General features: G+C 44.6%; 1 protein-coding gene across 7 annotated transcripts in view; it reads left to right on the forward strand.

The window, feature by feature from the left end:
• Positions 1 to 17839, forward strand: part of BLVRA (biliverdin reductase A) — a 49288-nt gene that overhangs the window by 27698 nt on the left and 3751 nt on the right. For 5 of the 7 annotated variants that reach the window (XM_026682818.2, XM_087945054.1, XM_087945057.1 and 2 more), the window contains 3 exons: positions 1076 to 1173; positions 2033 to 2140; positions 2850 to 3021. In XM_026682818.2, the coding sequence (XP_026538603.1) occupies positions 1076 to 1173; positions 2033 to 2140; positions 2850 to 3021 (378 nt within the window). Of the gene's footprint in view, positions 1 to 1075; positions 1174 to 2032; positions 2141 to 2849; positions 3022 to 3346; positions 3626 to 17839 lie in introns of those variants that run through there. The other 2 variants (XM_087945056.1, XM_087945055.1) reach the window with 2 other exon arrangements.

Genomic DNA, 17839 nt, shown 5'->3' on the forward strand with positions numbered 1-17839 from the left:
TAACTCCTTGCAGGACTTTTGCCTGGACTTTCTGTTGGTGAATGCAGTTAATTTCTAAGGTGTAAATAAAGAGGGATTTTTCTTTGCAAGGAGTCTGTTTCTTGCTTCTGCGAAGGCTGGGTGAGAGCACAGGGACGAGGGAAGCCAGAAAGTGTCAGTCTCACCCAGTCTCTCTTCCTCTCACAGTCACATGTGCTGCCACTGCCATTCCAGAGGGCTGCCTTGGGAGTGAGTGGGAATAGAGGCCAGTCGGCAGGCCAACCATTCACTTGCTTGCTTTGCTCTCCCGTCTCTAATCTTACAAGTTTTGCTGCCCTTTCTCTTCCTGCGCAGCTCTCCCAATCTTTGAGACTGCGGCCAGGGTGGCGGTGGGGAGCCAGAGGAGCGTGCAAGAGATGTTGGCATTAGAGCCTTCCCTGGCTCTTCCCTGAAGCTGCCTTGGCCTAAGTGGATGATCCAATGTGAAGCTAGTGGGTGATCCCATGTGAAGAAGGGGGAGGCTGCTAGCAGAGAGGGGAGAGTGTGAAGTTGCTGCTTCTGGGATGAGGAAAGCCATGTGCATCTGCTCACCTACCCACCCTCCGGCCCAGGAGCAGGTGGCTGCGCCAGCAACATCACCACTCTGCCAGCAGGACTCCCCCGGCCCACCTGTGCTCTTCAACCTTACCTTTGTGGCAGCAGTGGTGCGGTGAGCATTGAACTGTTGAAATGAACTGGGAAGTACAGGTGGACGGTGGAAGATAAGAGTGATGGCTGAAGGAGGGCGATGCGGGTGGTGCAGCCTTACAGTAGATGAGGCACCTGATCCCCAGGGCCCTTGTCAGCCAGGAAAAACCGGCCACGCAGGGAGTGGCTGGGAGGAGAGGGGCAAGGGGCAGGATGAGGGGCAGGGCTGAATCCCACTACTCCGCAGGCTGGATACATTGGATCGGCAGGCCATATGTGGCCCGCAGGCCATAGTTTGAGGACCCCAACTTAGAGGAAGGCCAAAGTGGATATAATATGATAATTTTCCAAGGCTGCTGATAATCTATACACAGATAAGGGAAATATAAAATTCTTTCTTTTTTATAAGGAAGTTCCTAGAGGCTGGCAAGCATGTCCTTGTTGAGTATCCTTTGGCACTGTCTGCAAAGATAGCTCATGAAGTTTGGGAGTTGGCAGAGCTGAAAGGTAATATGTAATACAGAATCCACATCTATTGTTTAAATATACACAAGTTATTATTATTTTTTCATCTCCTCTTCCCTCTCCCCTCAAAGTCAGAATTGTTTAAGATAGAACTTTAAATAGTATCTTAAGTAATCTTATCCATTTGGAACCTAAGCATCTATACCCTTAATGGATTCAATTCTATTCATATACTGAATAGGGATATTGCGTTACTGAATGAATTACAGGATTCTAATCAAATTTTTCATTTTGAAATTGAGGACTTTGTAATGTAGAGTATAGGAGAGCCAATTTGGTGTGGTGGTTAAGACATGAGGTTAGAAACTAGAGACTATGAATTGTAATCTTGCCTTAGGCACAAAGCCAGCTGTTATTTTGGACCAGTCACTTTCTCACAACTCTAGGAAGGAAGCAATGGCAAATCACATCTGAAAAACCTTGCCTAGACAACTGCAGGGATTTGTTAACTCAATCTCTGAGAAATTGACATGATTGAATGGAAGAAAAAGAAATTGAGTATACATTCTAGGTCAGCACAATCATAATTCTACTTGGTTCTTTAGCAATAGTTGAATAAAAATGAGAATGTTGCTTTTCTTTCTCTCAACATAACATCTTGAAGCAGGACAACAGAATCCATAGCTAGTTCCTTCCTCTTTCCTAAAAGTTATTAGTCCCTTATGTAAAGAGTTATGGTTTTCACAAATGGGAGACAAAAAATTAAATATATACAATTTCTTTCATACCTTGCTCAATACAGTCAATGTACTGACAACTCTTCTTTTGGGATGTTCTGCTGTTCTTAAATATTCTAACAATAACAAGTAATCTGTCCAAATATAAATTGGCTCAATGGCAGATAAGATCCTCCATGTGGAACATATTGAACTACTAACAGAGGAATACAAACAACTGAAGAAAGAGGTATCAGGAAAGGAGCTTGTGAAGGGAACATTACATTTCACAGGTTAGTTGTTAGAGATCCTTTGATTTCATATGTCTTTGATGAGTTACCCTGATTTGAAAAATATTTGTATATGTACGTTTGTGTCATGAATGGATTGAGTCATTTCATACTAGAGCTAGAAAAAGGGGTGGTTGGAAGATTTGAATAATGTTTATTGTGAACATAAGTAAAATTGCAGATCAGCCCTTTGAGGACAACTATACCCTTTGTCTGCTATGAAATAAAAAATATTTACAAGGAGAACAACCAGGGATGGCATTCTACAAGTTCGGACAGGTTCGGGTGAACCTCTTGTTCTGATGATCACCTGGCTCTGAACGTGCCCGCCCCTGCTCTTTCCTGTGCTTTATTACTTTTGTTTCGATCACAGCTGATTCGTGCGGCAGAGCAGTTTGCCGCTCCTTAGCTGTTTGAGTCACAAAGGCTACAGTTGAAGGTAAGTATGGGCTTTTTTAAAATGTGGAGCATGTGCGCAGAGTGCGCAAAGCACGTGATCACCGAACCGGTTGTTATACAGTGGAATCCCACTCCTGAGAACAATTAAAAGCATGATCTTCTGTATTCCTCAGTTATAGCTTAAAGTACTACAGTTCAGTCTGCCACTTGTATGTGTACATCAGGTCTCATTCTTTCTAATCATTTCTAAGTTGTCTGAAGATGTTTTAAAATCTTCTCTTTTCCAGCTTTTAAGTTTTCTTTATTCCTATAGGGGGCCCATTGGATGAACGATATTCAGGATTCCCATCTTTCAGTGGCATTGCTCGCCTCACATGGTTGGTGGACCTTTTTGGAGATCTCACTGTCACTTCTGCCACAAGAGAACAACAGAAAGAAAACAATTATTTCAGAATGACAGTACATTTTCAGACTGCAAACAAAAGGTTGGTTTTCTTAAGCACTAGAAATGTTCCTTAATCAAAATAATTTCATTCTTGCTAATAGCGATACATCATTAGAGAAACAAAGTTAATTAATTCATTCATTCATTAATCCATACATTCATTCATTTGACCTTATTAGCAGCCAAACTCTAATAGACTTTTAAATTAAGTCCAGAGAGGGCAGAGCTGATGTTGTGGCAACATGATGGATTTCTCCAGAGCTCCCCGGGGGATCCATCAATATCCTGACTGCTGGTGGTCCAATCTGGACCTAAATTGTCTCAGAGGAACAATAATTGAGGAGGGAATGCTCCATTGATCCCAGGAACACCACCAAGTCCCTAGCTGATCTAGAGGAAGCCTTCCAAGCTGTCAGGAAAGGAAAGTGGCCACTGCAAGCCGCTGTGAAGCTGGAACAGCTGCCGACAGGAAGAAGTACCAAAGAACTGCTGAGTGAGAACAACATTTTTTTTATACATTAAAGGAAGAGTCCCCTGGAAAGAAGAGGGTGAAGGGAAGAGCCAAAAATAGAGGTGGTGGTGGTTAATACACTCCTCTGGAAGAAAGCAGCGAGGAAAGCTTTTTCTGCTGCAAATTGGGAAAGGAAGTTACTAATCAAGGACTTGTGAATGAATGGCAACTTTGAAACTGGACTGGACTTGTTGAACTTACTGGACTAAATTAAGAAAGAGTGAGAAGTGGTATCTGGACTCCCTTTTTTCTGACTTTTTTATTCTCCTGTATTTAACTATAAATTTTGAAGAATTTAAAATAATAAGGGACTGCTACAGAAAGGAGAAAAGAGAAGTAAGTGCAACAGTGCCACCTAAATGCCAAAGTGAAAATAGAAGACAGAAGGGAGAAAGGGAATTACATGACCATGACAGTATGAGGAAAAAAAGAAAAAGTTACTTTATTTACAGACAGAGAGTGGAAGACTGAGAACTTTTGTTTTAAAACAGTGTAGCTCTTGGAAAATAAAAAGAATATTTTCCCTTTTTTCTATAATTTGTTATAAACACGACTTGGATTAAGGTATAGAAAGTGGTCCACTGCCCCCTTGGTGCTCCAAACTCATCCTTGGTGCCCCCCTACCCAGAGGTGGGATTCAAATTTCTGTGGGCATGGCCTAATTTGAGGATGTGGCTTGCTGGTCATGTGACTGGGTGGGTGTGAGCGTGGCTTGCTAGTCACGTGACTGAGTGGGTGTGGCTTGCTGGTCACATCACTGGCTGGGTGTGGCTTGCTTGCTGGGTGTGGCTTGGTGTCACATGACCAGGTAGGCATTATTTGGTGATCATGTGATTGGGTGGGCGTGGCCAGGTGACTGGCAAGCCAAATACAAGTGGCCCTCACTTAATAGCCAGTTGTTTAGCAAGTGTTCTAATTTATGACTGGCCTCCCCAGAGCTACTTGACCTGTTTTTGGAGTTTTGACAGCCATGCACACAAACACATACATTCCTTTCTAACCCTGCTGGAGCAGATAATTGGACTAGAATCAGCAAAGCATCTCTGAATAGATTCTAGTAATGACTAGAATCTAATCAGAGATGCTTTGCCAATTCTTGTTGATTTGTTTTATTTGTATTGCTTTATTTTATGTTGCTGAATTGCATTGATATGTGTGTCCCTTCTTGTGCACAGCCCAGAAGCTTTTTTGATTCCTTGCAGCAAAAATTACACAAAGACCTCTGGCTTTGCTCTACTTTTCAAACACGCTGCCACTGCTGCGTTCTAGTTGCCGGCACCACAGGTCCACCCCATTCAGCCCGCTGCACCGGAGGGAAAGAGAGAGAGAGAAAAGAAAGAGAAAAGGGGAAGAAAGAAAAAGGGACAAAGAAAGGGGGGATGGAAGGAAGGGACAGAAAAAGAAATAAAGAAGGAGGGAGGGAGGGAGGAAGGGAGGGAGGAGAAAGATGAGATATCTATTCTAGTCCAATCACCTGTTCCAGCAAGGTTGGAAGGAAGTGTGTGTTTTGTGTGTTCTTGTAATTTATCAGTACATTTTGGTTTTGCCTTCTTCAGAATTGGCACTGAATTGGCACATTGAGGAAAATTATTTTTTTAGGGTAGAGGTCTGTCCAATGGATCCTGTTTAAAGCCTCAACAAAATGTGAGAGCTTCCTGATAGTCTTGACCATGTTTCATCCACAAAACCTTTAATAGAAGCCAAAGAATGAGATCTTGATGTGGAGGGAGGGAGGGAGCGCCGGCCCCGCAGGCACATCAGGAAAGTAGAGCAAAGCCAGTCTGGGAGGGAGGGAGGGAGGGAGGGAGGGAAGGAGAGAGAGAGAGACCTGATGCATCAGATTGAAATGAGTTTAGAGGCCCTTTTCCACATTGAAACATCTTTGCTAGCATCTTTCCCAGCACATTGAAACATCTTTGGTTTCTATTAAGCAATATGGACTGACAGCAGGGAACAGAGGAACAGACAGAGAGAGGCTGGGCCAGCCAGGGGTCCGTTTTACCAGTCCTTCAAACTACTGGGAACGGTAGCTGGTTCTTGCGAACTGGTAGAATCCAACCCCTGAATTGTGCCCTGTGAGGGGCCCATCTCCAGCACCCCCGCCACCTCTTACTGCCCTGCTGCCGACCCCCTTGTCTCTTAGCGCCTCCCTAAGGCATCCCACCACCCCCACAGGTATAGAAGAACCTGAAGAAAAGAATCTGGACAGGGACTGATTCTCAACTGCAACCTTTCTTTAGATTATAATTGATTTTCCTCTTATAACTCTACAAGGACTATAAAAAGACTTACAAAATTAAATATCTCAAAATGAAGAAAACAACATCTGTGCCATCCTCTGCCTCCTCTTCAACTGCTTCTAGTCCCTCTGGATAGAGATCTCTGATGCCATGCTACAACAGGAAAAGGCAGTCTCATTGCAAGCAGAGATTAAAATGATTCTACAAGCTTCTCCAAGAACGAATAGGAAGAGTGGAAGAGAAAATAGGGAATGTGGAAGAAAAGGTTGAGATTGTCCAGCAATTGATGATGAAAAATGAAGAACGTTAGCAAAAAAAATAGAGGAGAGAACAGAAATAACAGAAAAAAGAGTAGGAGAGATTGATTATAGATTTACATTAACTGATCAGAGTAAAGAGAAAATAATAATTTCATTGGAAATGGATCGTGCTGACTATTATTTAAGATTTCAGAATATAGAGGAAGAAAAGGGAGAAAATCTAGCAGAGATAATGGCATACTTGTTGGCAGGGGCTTTGGAGATGACTAAAGAAAAAGCGATGACAGATATAGATGAAATATTTAGAGTTCAGATGAGATATGCGCTGAGAAATAAGTTGCCAAGAGAGGTACATGTGAGATTCACAAAGAAAGCTATAAGAACAGAAATCCTACAGAAAGCAAGAGATGATCCATTGAAATACAAAGGGAAAGGAATAATAGTCTTGAAGCAAATCCCAAGAAGATTTAAGGAAGAAATATTAATTTGTGACAAAGTCTTAATCAAAAGAGGAGTTAATTTTAGATCACTGATACCAGAGGGAATAATGGTGACTTGGCAGGAACAGAGACACAGGCTAGACTCAATAGAAAAAGTGGAGCAATTTTATGACCATTATTTCAGAGAGCAAGAGGAAGAGAGAATGAGGGAGATGGGATAAATTAGACGTCAAGAATAAGCTGCAGGAGAAAGGGAGGGACAACAAAAAGGAGAGGAAAGAGAACAAGAAGAATGACAAGAGAAGAAGTAAAACCAAAGGAAGAAAGAGAATAACAGCAACAAGAGCAACAAAACCTTATTATAAATAAAGACACAGAAGAAGAAATAAAGTTAATATCAATCAACATAAATGGACTGAATTTAGCAATAAAAAGAAAAAGGATTTTCAATAGAGAAATTGAAATTGGATATAATTGCTTACAAAAGGTACACATCAAAAAACAACATAATAGAGTATTGCACTATTCTAAAAACAGGAAGCTATACTCCTCCCTGTCACAACAAAGCAAAAGAGGAGTAGCATTATATATTAAAGATACAATAAAAACAAATCTTTTTAGATGAAGACGGGAGGGTGCTAATGGTGGAAATAACAATGAACTGTAAACAGATATTACTAGTGGAAATATATCCACCAAGTGAGAATCAAGAAGACTTTTACGACAAACTTCATAAGAAAATAATGGAATTGGAGTATGAAAATATATGCATTTTAGGAGATTTCAACACAATAGTAGATATGGAATTGGACTATAAAACACAAAAGGCAAATACCGTGTTTCTCCAACAATACGCCCCCCATAGGAAGACCCAGCATGTTTTTTAGGCATGAGGTGAAATTAAAACCCTCCCTCAAAATTTAGGCCTATTTTAAAACATCGAAATGGGAGGAAGGGCAGGGCGTGGACTTGCCATTAGGAGTGCCGCAGGCAGCTATGCCTTGCCACCAGCCGCTCCTAACGGCCGATCATGGCAGAGCGCAGAGAGCTCCCTACCCCAGCCAAATGTCTTTGCTTCAGATCTGGGTATGGTGCTGGCTGCAGGCCAGGTCAGCGGGCGGGTGGCAGCAGCGTGGATGTCAGCCTCGGTGGCAGTGGGACATTTTGTGCCACTTCCGCCATCGTCGCTTTCCCTTCTACCCTTGCTGCGGCTTATGCCGCATTCGGAGTGCCGCCATTGGGCAAGATGCAGAAGCCAGAGTCCCTGCTGGACATCGCAGTGGGGTGGTAGTGGAGAAGTGGCCCTTCCAGCGGGTGGAGGAATAGTTTGAGCGCATTCCTCGTTTGAGCACATTCCTCCATTGGCAGCATTTCAGCCGCTTCTCGGGTGGGGGAGCTGCCCCTGTAGCTTCCACGGTTCCCACCGGCAGTGGCACCTCTCTTGCCAGCGCCATCTCCAACAACAGTGGCGGCAGCAGCGGGACAGAACCCGCTGCCGACAAGAACTGCCTGCCATCCCGCAGGGGCATCCCTTTGCTTGACAGCGGCTGCGTCGACGTCCTGCAAGTCAGTGAGTCATTCGGGCTTCAGTGGGTGGAAGCGGCAGCGGGAGGGTGATGTCATTGTTTCTTTCTCCCCCATGCCTCGCTTTGCTTCCCGCCCCAGAGCTTCAGGTCATGGTCTTGTCCCCTGTATGGTCGGGTGCTCTCCTCTTACTCCAGCCACCCCTCCCCCCCCATGGACCTTTCCCCCCCTCTTTTAAGTTTTCTTTATTCTCATTCCCTCCGTCAGTTCCCTAAGAATACAGACTGGCTGGGCAGCTTCCACCACCCCCGGTAGTTTTTAAAAGGGAACCATCTATCTAATTTGCTCTTTGAGCAGAGGCAAACCTTCCCATCCAAACATAAGAGAAAGGGAATCATCCTACAAACCACGCCACAGACTACAATGTCTGTGCAGAAGCCAAAACTATTTGTGGATTACCCTCACCCTTGCACTGTCTGAACAAGAGATGCCAAAATACCCCACCAACCACACAAGGGAGAGCTGAAGGTGAATTCAAACACCTGTCAGTGGTCAAGCTGCAAGCAAAACCTCGAGAAGTAGGTAGGAGAAAGGTGGGCTGTTTAGCTTGCAGTTTTACGGAAAGCAATCTCCCCCTCGAAGCATACCTTCCCCCTTGACGATGCTAGTGGATGGCAAGGGGCACAAAGATCCCCCTGATCTCTCTTTGAAATCAGTTGAGCAATTGAGTAAACTGCGAGTTCCCTTAGTTGGGAGCCTAGGTGGAGGGGCCCGGAACTGCCCATTGCAGGTGGTAGGTGGAATCAGCTTCTTTAGCGACCCTCCTGCGACCCATTCTGTCCAAGTGATTGCAGTGGGAAATTGGGGCGAGGGGAATAGGGCTATCTGAGGAGACAAAGAAGAGCGGCTGGCTCATGAAGCAGAAATGCAGCAGGAATCTTGAGATCATCTGATATTTACTCTGACAACGGTATAAGTACGTGATTGAGTTTGCAGTTGGGAACCTGATGCGTAGCCATGAGGTTGTTTCTATCGGCCGATAGAAGCGGCTGGTGACTCTGCCCTCGGGGCACTTCCATCAGCTGATAGAAGCGGCCTTGTGGCTAGGCGTGGCTGCCTGTGGGGCACTTCACGAGGCCACTTCTATCAGCTGATAGAAGTGGCTGGTGACTCTGGCCTTGGGGCGCTTCTATCAGCTGATAGAAGTGGCCTCGTGGCTAGGTGTGGCTGCCTGTGGGGCACTCCACGAGGTCGCTTCTATCAGCTGATAGAAGTGGCTGGTGATTCTGGCCTCGGGGTGCTTCTATCAGCTAATAGAAATGGCCTCGTGGCGAGGCATGGCTGCCGGCGGGCGCTCCATGAGGCCACTTCTATTGGCCGAAAGAAGTGGCTGGTGACTCTGGCCTCGGGGCGCTTCTATCAGCCGATAGAAGTGGCCTCGTGGCGACGCGTGGCTGCTCACAGGGTGCTCCACGAGGCCACTTCTATCGGTAGATAGAAGCAGTTGGTGACTCTGCCCTTACGGCGCTTCTATCGGACGATAGAAGCAGCTTCGTGGTGAGGTGAGTCACGTGGGGCACTCTAGGTGGGGGTGCACATGGGGGGAGGAGGGCTGGCTGGTGGTTGCAGCACTTTGACTCAACTTGTGCTGCACAGGCTGTGCAGGCCCAGAGTACACCAGTCATGAAGCTACCCACCCTCTCCATTCCACTGTCTGTCTTTGTTTGCCCAAAGCCTTGAAAGGGCAGGTGGCTGCACAGTGTGTCCAGAAGCCTGGATTGTGTGTCTTCCCCATGCCTCTGCCTTTGCCTGTTGCTTGGGGGGCTGGGCTGGCGTTGCAGTGCTTGGACTCACCTGTGCTATATGGGCTATCCAAGTGTGCCGGCCATTGGCTGGCAGGTTGCAGCTGCTGCCAGACACTGTCAGCCCTTGCACGCTCAGCACCTCCTGTGCTGGCCATGCCCACCCCACCCCAAAGGACTCACAATCTTAACTGGGCTTACTTTTGGGGTAGGCCTTATATTACAAGCATTCTGAAAAAATCATGCTAGGGATTATTTTCTGGTTGGATCTTATTTTCAGGGAAAGTAAGTCATATTTCTCCTTTACTTGTAATATTTAGTTCCTTCTGGTTTCATTTAATGTCTAACCTTTAAAGTCCCATTCTATCATTTTTGTAAAGAATTCAAAATAAAAGTATTTTCCCAAGGGAAGGATTCTATAATTAATTATTTTTAATATACTTATTTTTTTTATCACCAAAAATTAAATATGAAAGAAATAAAGAAAGGAGAGAGAGAGAGAGAGAGAGAGAGAAACATCCAACATTAACAACAAAAAGAAAAAAAACTTGTGTACAACTCTCCCCAAATATCAACTTTATATAAATATATTTTTAAAAATCCACCCCAGCTGAATGCTGAAAAATACATCAAAAAACAAATATGTTCTCCTATAATTAATTGTAAACTTATTTCAAATCTATCTGGACCCTTAGTTCTGCCTTGCAGTACAATGGGTGGCAAATAAATTTAATAAATAAATGTCTATTTGTAACTTTTCAAACTGAAAGTTTTAATCAACCTTTTGTTGTTTGTTTCAAAAACAATTATATTTAAGTTCTTAAACCTTTTCTTTAAGTATTTAAAACTTCTTTCACTAAGGATTCAAGAAAACTGATCTGTATTTTCAAATGTGTTAATCAAATGTTTCCTAATAACTGAAAAGTAGTTAGCCAATTTTTCAAATGATTAGAAAAGGAAACATAGAAGTTGAATGTCCTTTTGATGGCCCAGACCATGGTTTAAGCTAGATAGCTATTCTGTCAACACCCAGTGCTCTAAATCAACTGAAGACAGTTATCTTGCAGCCTCATCACAAGATGCAACAGTCTGGAGCATATGTTGACAATGCCAAATCCTCTCCTTATCCAGAGAGGAGTTATGAAGAGCAGGTCTACTGTTCATCATAGTCTTCACTTCACCATTTGTCTGCAAACATCAACTCCATCAACCAATCAAGAAATAACAACATAGCCAACCAGCCCACTTACAACAGAGACAGCACACCACATCTCCCCACCAGTATTTATAGAGAGACAGCAGCTCTGATCACGCTTTGCTCGCACAAGCATGAAGCCAAAAGCACCAGCCTGAAAATGGTGAGTGGGACCTCGTCGAAACATCGCCAAGATACTCTCAATCTTACACAGGAAAAGACCCAAACACGCCAAAACCTGCATACCTGTACTCGTGAAAATCTATGAAAACATGTTATGGCTCCCCCTTCAAAGTTCAAACAATACAAAACCAAAAGCAGCCGTTCCAAAACTTAAGTCCAAAAGAAAGGAGTTTAACAAGATAACGACTGTCATCAATTATATACACGCCCTGTTCAGCAAAAACAGTTCTGGCACAAATTCTCAAAGCTCCGAGCCTCTGCTGTAAACCTCGTCACGCAAACAGATACTTTGTTCCTGACAATCTTTCCCCACACAGCTGTGTCCTTTTATAGTCCTTGAGGCAACGTACTAATTATTGACTCGCCCTTCTCCTAACTAAGTTTGCCTCCATAAAACACCTAGATGGGCATGTCAATCTCCCTAAATCAACGTCTGGCTTGATGCCTCCCCACAGCTTGACGTTTTAGCCTCCTTCTAGTTCTGGCATCAAGCCACGATCTGTCCGTTTCTTCGCTCGATTCCTCTGACTCATGTTGTGCTTCAATTGCAGGCATGAATGAGGTCGAGGTTCAGAGCGAAAGAATGTCTGTGTGATAACCTCTCATCCCCTGGCTCACATCTGTGTCTTCTAACAATTCAGACTCCAAATTCTCAGCAGGCTCCAGCCTTTCATCCTCAAGTCATCAGAATCAAAACTCACAGCAGGATCGATCCTTTCAGTCACAACATTATCCCTCACCGCAGGGCCCTTCCCCGAGTCTGACAGATCAGGATGTGGTTTTGATGGAAATTGTGCGTGATATGTGCGAATAAGGTCTGGGGCATGCACCTTGGATACATCCTGCCAAGAAGCGAATCTCCGTTTCATTTTCCAGTCTTCCCACAAAGTACTGGAATCGTCCCTTTAGCCATCTTGAATCATAGATTCCAATCACTGTAGTATCTGTAACAGGTTCAGTGCTGAGCCTAGATGGAGAACCTGTATCTTCCGGAGAACGGAGAGTACGATGGAGTGTCAGGTACCAACAGGGAGCGATGAAAAACAGGGTGGATGCGCATGGAGCGCGGCAAAGTGAGTCGATAAGCCACCGGATTAATAACTGCCTCGATAGGGAAAGGACCAATAAAAGCGATCCAATTTCCTAATCGGACGATCGACCGAAGATGTTTCGTTGACAACCACACCTTGTCTCCCACAGCCAATGGAGCGTCGCCCGGCGTGAGCGATCGGCGAAATGCTTATAATCAGCTTTCGCTCGTTCTAATTGTCTAGAAATTAATTGATGCACTGCATATAACTCCGACAAAAAATCTCGTGCCTCCGGAACTGGAGAATCCGCGATTGACAGGGGAAAACCTCGGATGATAACCCACATTGGCATAAAAAGGTGTCATGTGGGTGGAGGTGTGCCAAGAATTGTTAAAGGCAAACTCTGCCAATGGAAGATAGGTCACCCAGTCATTTTGCCGTTGATTGACAAAACACCTGAGGTATTGGGCGAGGATGCCAATGACCTTCTCAGTCCCGCCATCGGTTTCCGGATGATGTGCCGACGCTAAACATACTTGTACTCGTAGGCGTTCATTAGGCTTTTCCAGAATTGAGCGGTGAACTGAACACCGCGATCTGAAACAACTCTATCCGGTAAGCCATGTAAACGGAATACGTGTTGTATGAACAGCCGGGCAGTAACATGAGCCGAGGGTAATCTTCTACATGGGATGAAATGGGCCATCTTAGTGAGCATGTCAACCACCACTAGCACTGTCGTACAACCCGGCGAAAGGGGTAAGTGCATTAGAAAGTCCATGGAGATCGCTCCCCATGGTCTGCTCGGAGTCGGCAGTGGTTGAAGAAGTCCAGGAGCGCACCCGATGCCGCTTTACGCTTGCGACACTGTATACAAGAAGCGACATAAGAAGACACGTCGTGTCGAACCCTAGGCCACCAAAAGTCCGGGTGACCACGTGCAGGGTTTTGTGAAAACCAAAATGACCAGCAGCTGGATTGTCATGACATTGTGTCATGATGAGGGCTCTAAGCGTCCTGTTGGGTACATACAACAAGTCTCGATGTCGTAACAAGCCCTCTTCAAAGGACCATGGGAATCAGGTCCAACTTCTTCCCTTCTCTGCTGCGTCCCACGGGTCTAATCGTTGCGCCTCTCGTATGCGAGCCCGCAAGTCTACAGGATCTTGCAGTACGGCCAAGGATTCTGTTGGTAACACAGTTCGTAGAGGAAGAGGATCCTCAGGACCGATATACTCGGGCTTCCAAGACAACGCGTCGGCTCTCCGATTCTGTCCACTTGGAACATAAGTAACGGAGAAATTGAACCTGGCAAAAAACAACGACCACCGAATCTGGCGTTGGTTCAATTTCTTAGCTGTGGTCAAATGTTCCAAGTTTCGATGATCCGTCCGAACGTCTACCTTGTGCCGAGCCCCCTCTAAATGATGTCTCCAGGTCTCAAAGGCAGCCTTAATGGCCAACAACTCCTTTTCCCAGATGGTGTAGTTGCGCTCTGAAGCTGTGAGCTTCCTAGAATAGTACGCACATGGGAAAAGGGGCGCGCCATCTTTCGACGCTTGTAACAATACCGTTCCGATAGCGACATTAGAGGCATCGGTCTCGACCACAAATGGACGATTCAGATCAGGATGCCTCAATATCGGCTCAGCTACAACGCTTTCTTCAAAATGTCAAAAGCCTGTTGTTGCGGGGGCCCCACACAAAAGCGGGACCTTCTTACGGAGGAGCTGAGTTATGGGGTCCATTACTTTAGCAAAGTCCGGGATAAAAGTCCGATAGTAGTTGGTGAATCCCAACAGACGTTGTATGTCCTTGACTCGACGAGGGGCTTCCCAACTACACATTGCTTCAACCTTTTTAGGGTCCATAGCAATGCCCTCGGGAGAAATGATGTGCCCTAAAAACTCTTATCGACGACTGAAAAAGAAACACTTCTCCAGTTTCGCGTAGAGTTTATGCTCGAAGACGCTGAAGCACTTGACGAACCTGCTGAAGGTGGTGATCTCTGGACCGGGAGTAAATTAAAATGTCGTCCAAATACACCACGACAAACCTATCCAGCATGTCCCGGAAAATATCGTTCATTAGGTGCTGGAATACAGCAGGAGCGTTGGTCAGACCAAATGGCATGACGGTGTACTTGAAATGACCATAACGAGTGCCAAACGCCGTCTTCCACTCATCCCCTTTAGCGCATCCGAACCAGGTTGTAGGCCCCATGTAGATCTAGTTTAGTGAAGATAGTAGCCTCCGCAACCACTCCATCAATTCCGGAATGAGCGGCAAGGGATAGCTATTCCTCACGGTGATAGAGTTCAGGCGTCGATAATCACAACAGAGACGAAGTTCTCCCGACTTCTTAACAAAAAGAACGGGCGCCAAAAGAGGGACGAGGAGGGTCGAATAAATCCCGAGCTAAGTTTTTCTCTAAAAACTCTTGGAGTGCAACCAACTCAGGCTCTGACATAGAATATAACCTCCCCTTGGGCAATGGAGCGCCCGGTATCAGGTCCACAGGACAATCATAGGTACGATGTGGCGGTAATTGGTCTGCCTCCTGTTCGCTGAAAACATCGGAAAAATCCGACACCTCCGAAGGAATGGAGACAGCAGGAGCGGCGATATCTTGGCTGGCGCAGACATGCCTCAGGTGGTCCACACATTGTAGGCTTGGAAAGCGAAATGGCGTTCTGCGCCCAAGCCACCAACGGATCGTGCAAACGCAGCCAGGATACTCCGAGCACCAAAGGGAGATGGAGGTTCGAGGTGACATAAAAACTGATCGCCTCCTCATGATCCCCAATGACCATACGCACTGGCTGAGTTGCTAAGCGAATGGGTCCCGCCTTGAGTTCTCGCCCATCTACAGTTTCCACCTTAATGGGGGATTCACAGGAATCAAAGGAATTCCAAAATGTTCAACAAAAGCACAGTCCATAAAGCTGGTTGTAGCCCCTGAATCCACCAGCGCAACGTAAGAAAATTCCCTCCTTCTGGGACTGCAGAAATATACGAGTGTCCAAAAGTAAATGCCGAGGAGGGCCAGGATTTACTTCAGCAATTTGGGGTTGGGGTGTAGAACGTGCCCGACCTAGGTTTTCCCCGAGGTCGGGCCTACCCCGTTTCCCGACGGGCCAGGAGTGGTTTCGGGCACAGGTCTGCGAGTCCCTCTCCGAGTGCAGGAATTTGCAAAATGTCCGGGACCCCCGCAGTAAAGGCACAAGCCTTCCTGGAACCTTCTCGAACGTTCTCGTGCTGTTAAACGAGGGTGGAGTGCGCCTATCTCCATCGGCTCCTCAGCCTGAACTGTGGGTTGGAAAATTCTCGGTGGCATGATGCGTGTGCGAGAAAACACAGGTGGTTCCACAACGGGCCATTTGCTCCCACGTTGCTGTAAATGAGCTTCTATACGTAAGCACTGAACTATCAATGCATCCAAAGTTGAAGCCCGCTCTGCATGGACTAGCTCATCCTTGATGGCATCAGACAAGCCTTCCTGGAATGCAGCCATATGAGCCGGTTCGTTCCAGTTAGAGTCCATACACAGCAAACGAAATTCTGCCACGTATTCCTGTAGTGAACGTTTCCCCTGCTTAATATCCATTAGCCGTCTGTCCACAGTTTGTACCTTAATTGGATCCTCAAACATCACCCTCATTTGTTGGAGGAAACCCTGGAAATTGTTCAATAACGGGCTATCTTGGACTAACAAGGGAGTAGCCCAATTGGCAGCCTGCCCAGTTAATAAGCTAATCATAAAGCCTACTTTAGTCCGGTCGGTTGGAAAGTCTTCAAGTCTCAGAGAGATAAACAATTGGCATTGACCCATAAATGCCGGGAACCTGTCCATTTGCCCAGAAAATTTCTCTGGCATGGATACTGGGCTTTTCCTCACAGGAGGGGCAGGGGAAGCAGCAGCAGTGCTTGGTAAGCTGGAAACATAATTCAGCAATTGTGTTACCTGATTTTGAAGTGTCACGTTACTTTGCAAAAGCTGAGTTATTTGTTGTTGTTGTTGTTGCTCTACCAAACGCTGCAGTTGATTTGAATCCATCTTGCTTCAAAGATGGTTTGTTTGTGTCAGGAACAAAAATGTTATGGCTCCCCCTTCAAAGTTCAAACAATACAAAACCAAAAGCAGCCGTTCCAAAACTTAAGTCCAAAAGAAAGGAGTTTAACAAGATAACGACTGTCATCAATTATATACACGCCCTGTTCAGCAAAAACAGTTCTGGCACAAATTCTCAAAGCTCCGAGCCTCTGCTGTAAACCTCGTCACGCAAACAGACACTTTGTTCCTGACATATATGTATATTTGTTTTCTTAAGTTTTGGCGGGTATTTATATGTATGGACACAAACAGACCCCCCCCCCGATACCTCCAGCCCAAACACACCCCAGCTAGCCACCCAGATGAAACCTAGCTTCCTAATAAACGATAGCCGGCCATTCACCTGAAGCCAAGCCACGCTGAAAGCCCCCAATACACAAAACACAATGTTGCTAGCCAATCAAGATTTTTTAAAAATGCTACAAAAAAGACAGAAGACATTAGAAACACCAATCAAGCAGAACACAACAAACTCCAAGACGACAAAAAAGACCAAGACTCCCAACCAATCAGGATGGGAAAAAAAACATTCTAACAAAGCACGAGGCTAGCACCAAATTTAAAACAGAAACGGCTGCAAAAGCCTAACACACAAGACTAAGATGAACTCAATACACAACAAGCCTGATAATGGCAGATGAGATTCTGCTGAAACGTCGCTATAACTTTAAAAGCACAACTATAAAGACATGGGAAAATACCCGAACAAAGCTAAATACCATAAATACATACATACATACATACATACATACATACATACATACATACATACATACATACATACATACAAATAAGCCATTCATCATACACACACACACACAAAGCAGAGGGTTGAATATTGCAGGATCATCTTGAATAACAATATCTGTGTTGTCTTTGTAGACCCTACAAAGATCTATGCAAACAACTTCTGAATGTCATACTACCCTCTTAACTTTTGGTTGACATATATTGCTCCGGATCTATTCTGTTCCTTGGCAGTTTCCTACTGGCATTATTCCAATGACATCATCCAGTTGCTGAATATTTGGCAGCTCTTACTTGTGGCTATTTTAACTGTGACAGAAGTCTAGATTTCAACATCTAACATGAGTATCTGATAAACATAAAAGCATTGTTAATATATTCCTGACCAAATACATGAAAATCCTTTTAGTGAGGGCACTGCAAAATGCAAAAATGGAAAGACTAAAATAATCAGCATGGAGAATGGCTGATGAGAATGACAGGATTAGCAGTGATGACAAAATTGACTTGTTTAATTAAAGACAATAACTATATTTATTACTGACTGTTTAAAAAAAATCAAGAGACACTCCTATCCTTCCCTTCCCTTTTCTCCCTTCCCTTCCCTTTCGTTTCCTCCTCTCCCATTTTCATGTTTCTTCAATTACTTATTATTTTTCTCTCCTTTGCTTATTTTTCTCTTTCAAAATTTGTATGGTTTTTATTCTTTTAAAATATTATATATATATATATATATATATATATATATATATATATATATATATATATATATATATATATATATATATATATATATATGGATCTTTGGTTA

Source organism: Notechis scutatus, chromosome Z (assembly GCF_049901735.1).
Source record: "Notechis scutatus isolate UNSWTSFEM ecotype Mainland chromosome Z, rNotScu1.2, whole genome shotgun sequence".
Classification (NCBI taxonomy): Eukaryota; Metazoa; Chordata; class Lepidosauria; order Squamata; family Elapidae; genus Notechis; species Notechis scutatus.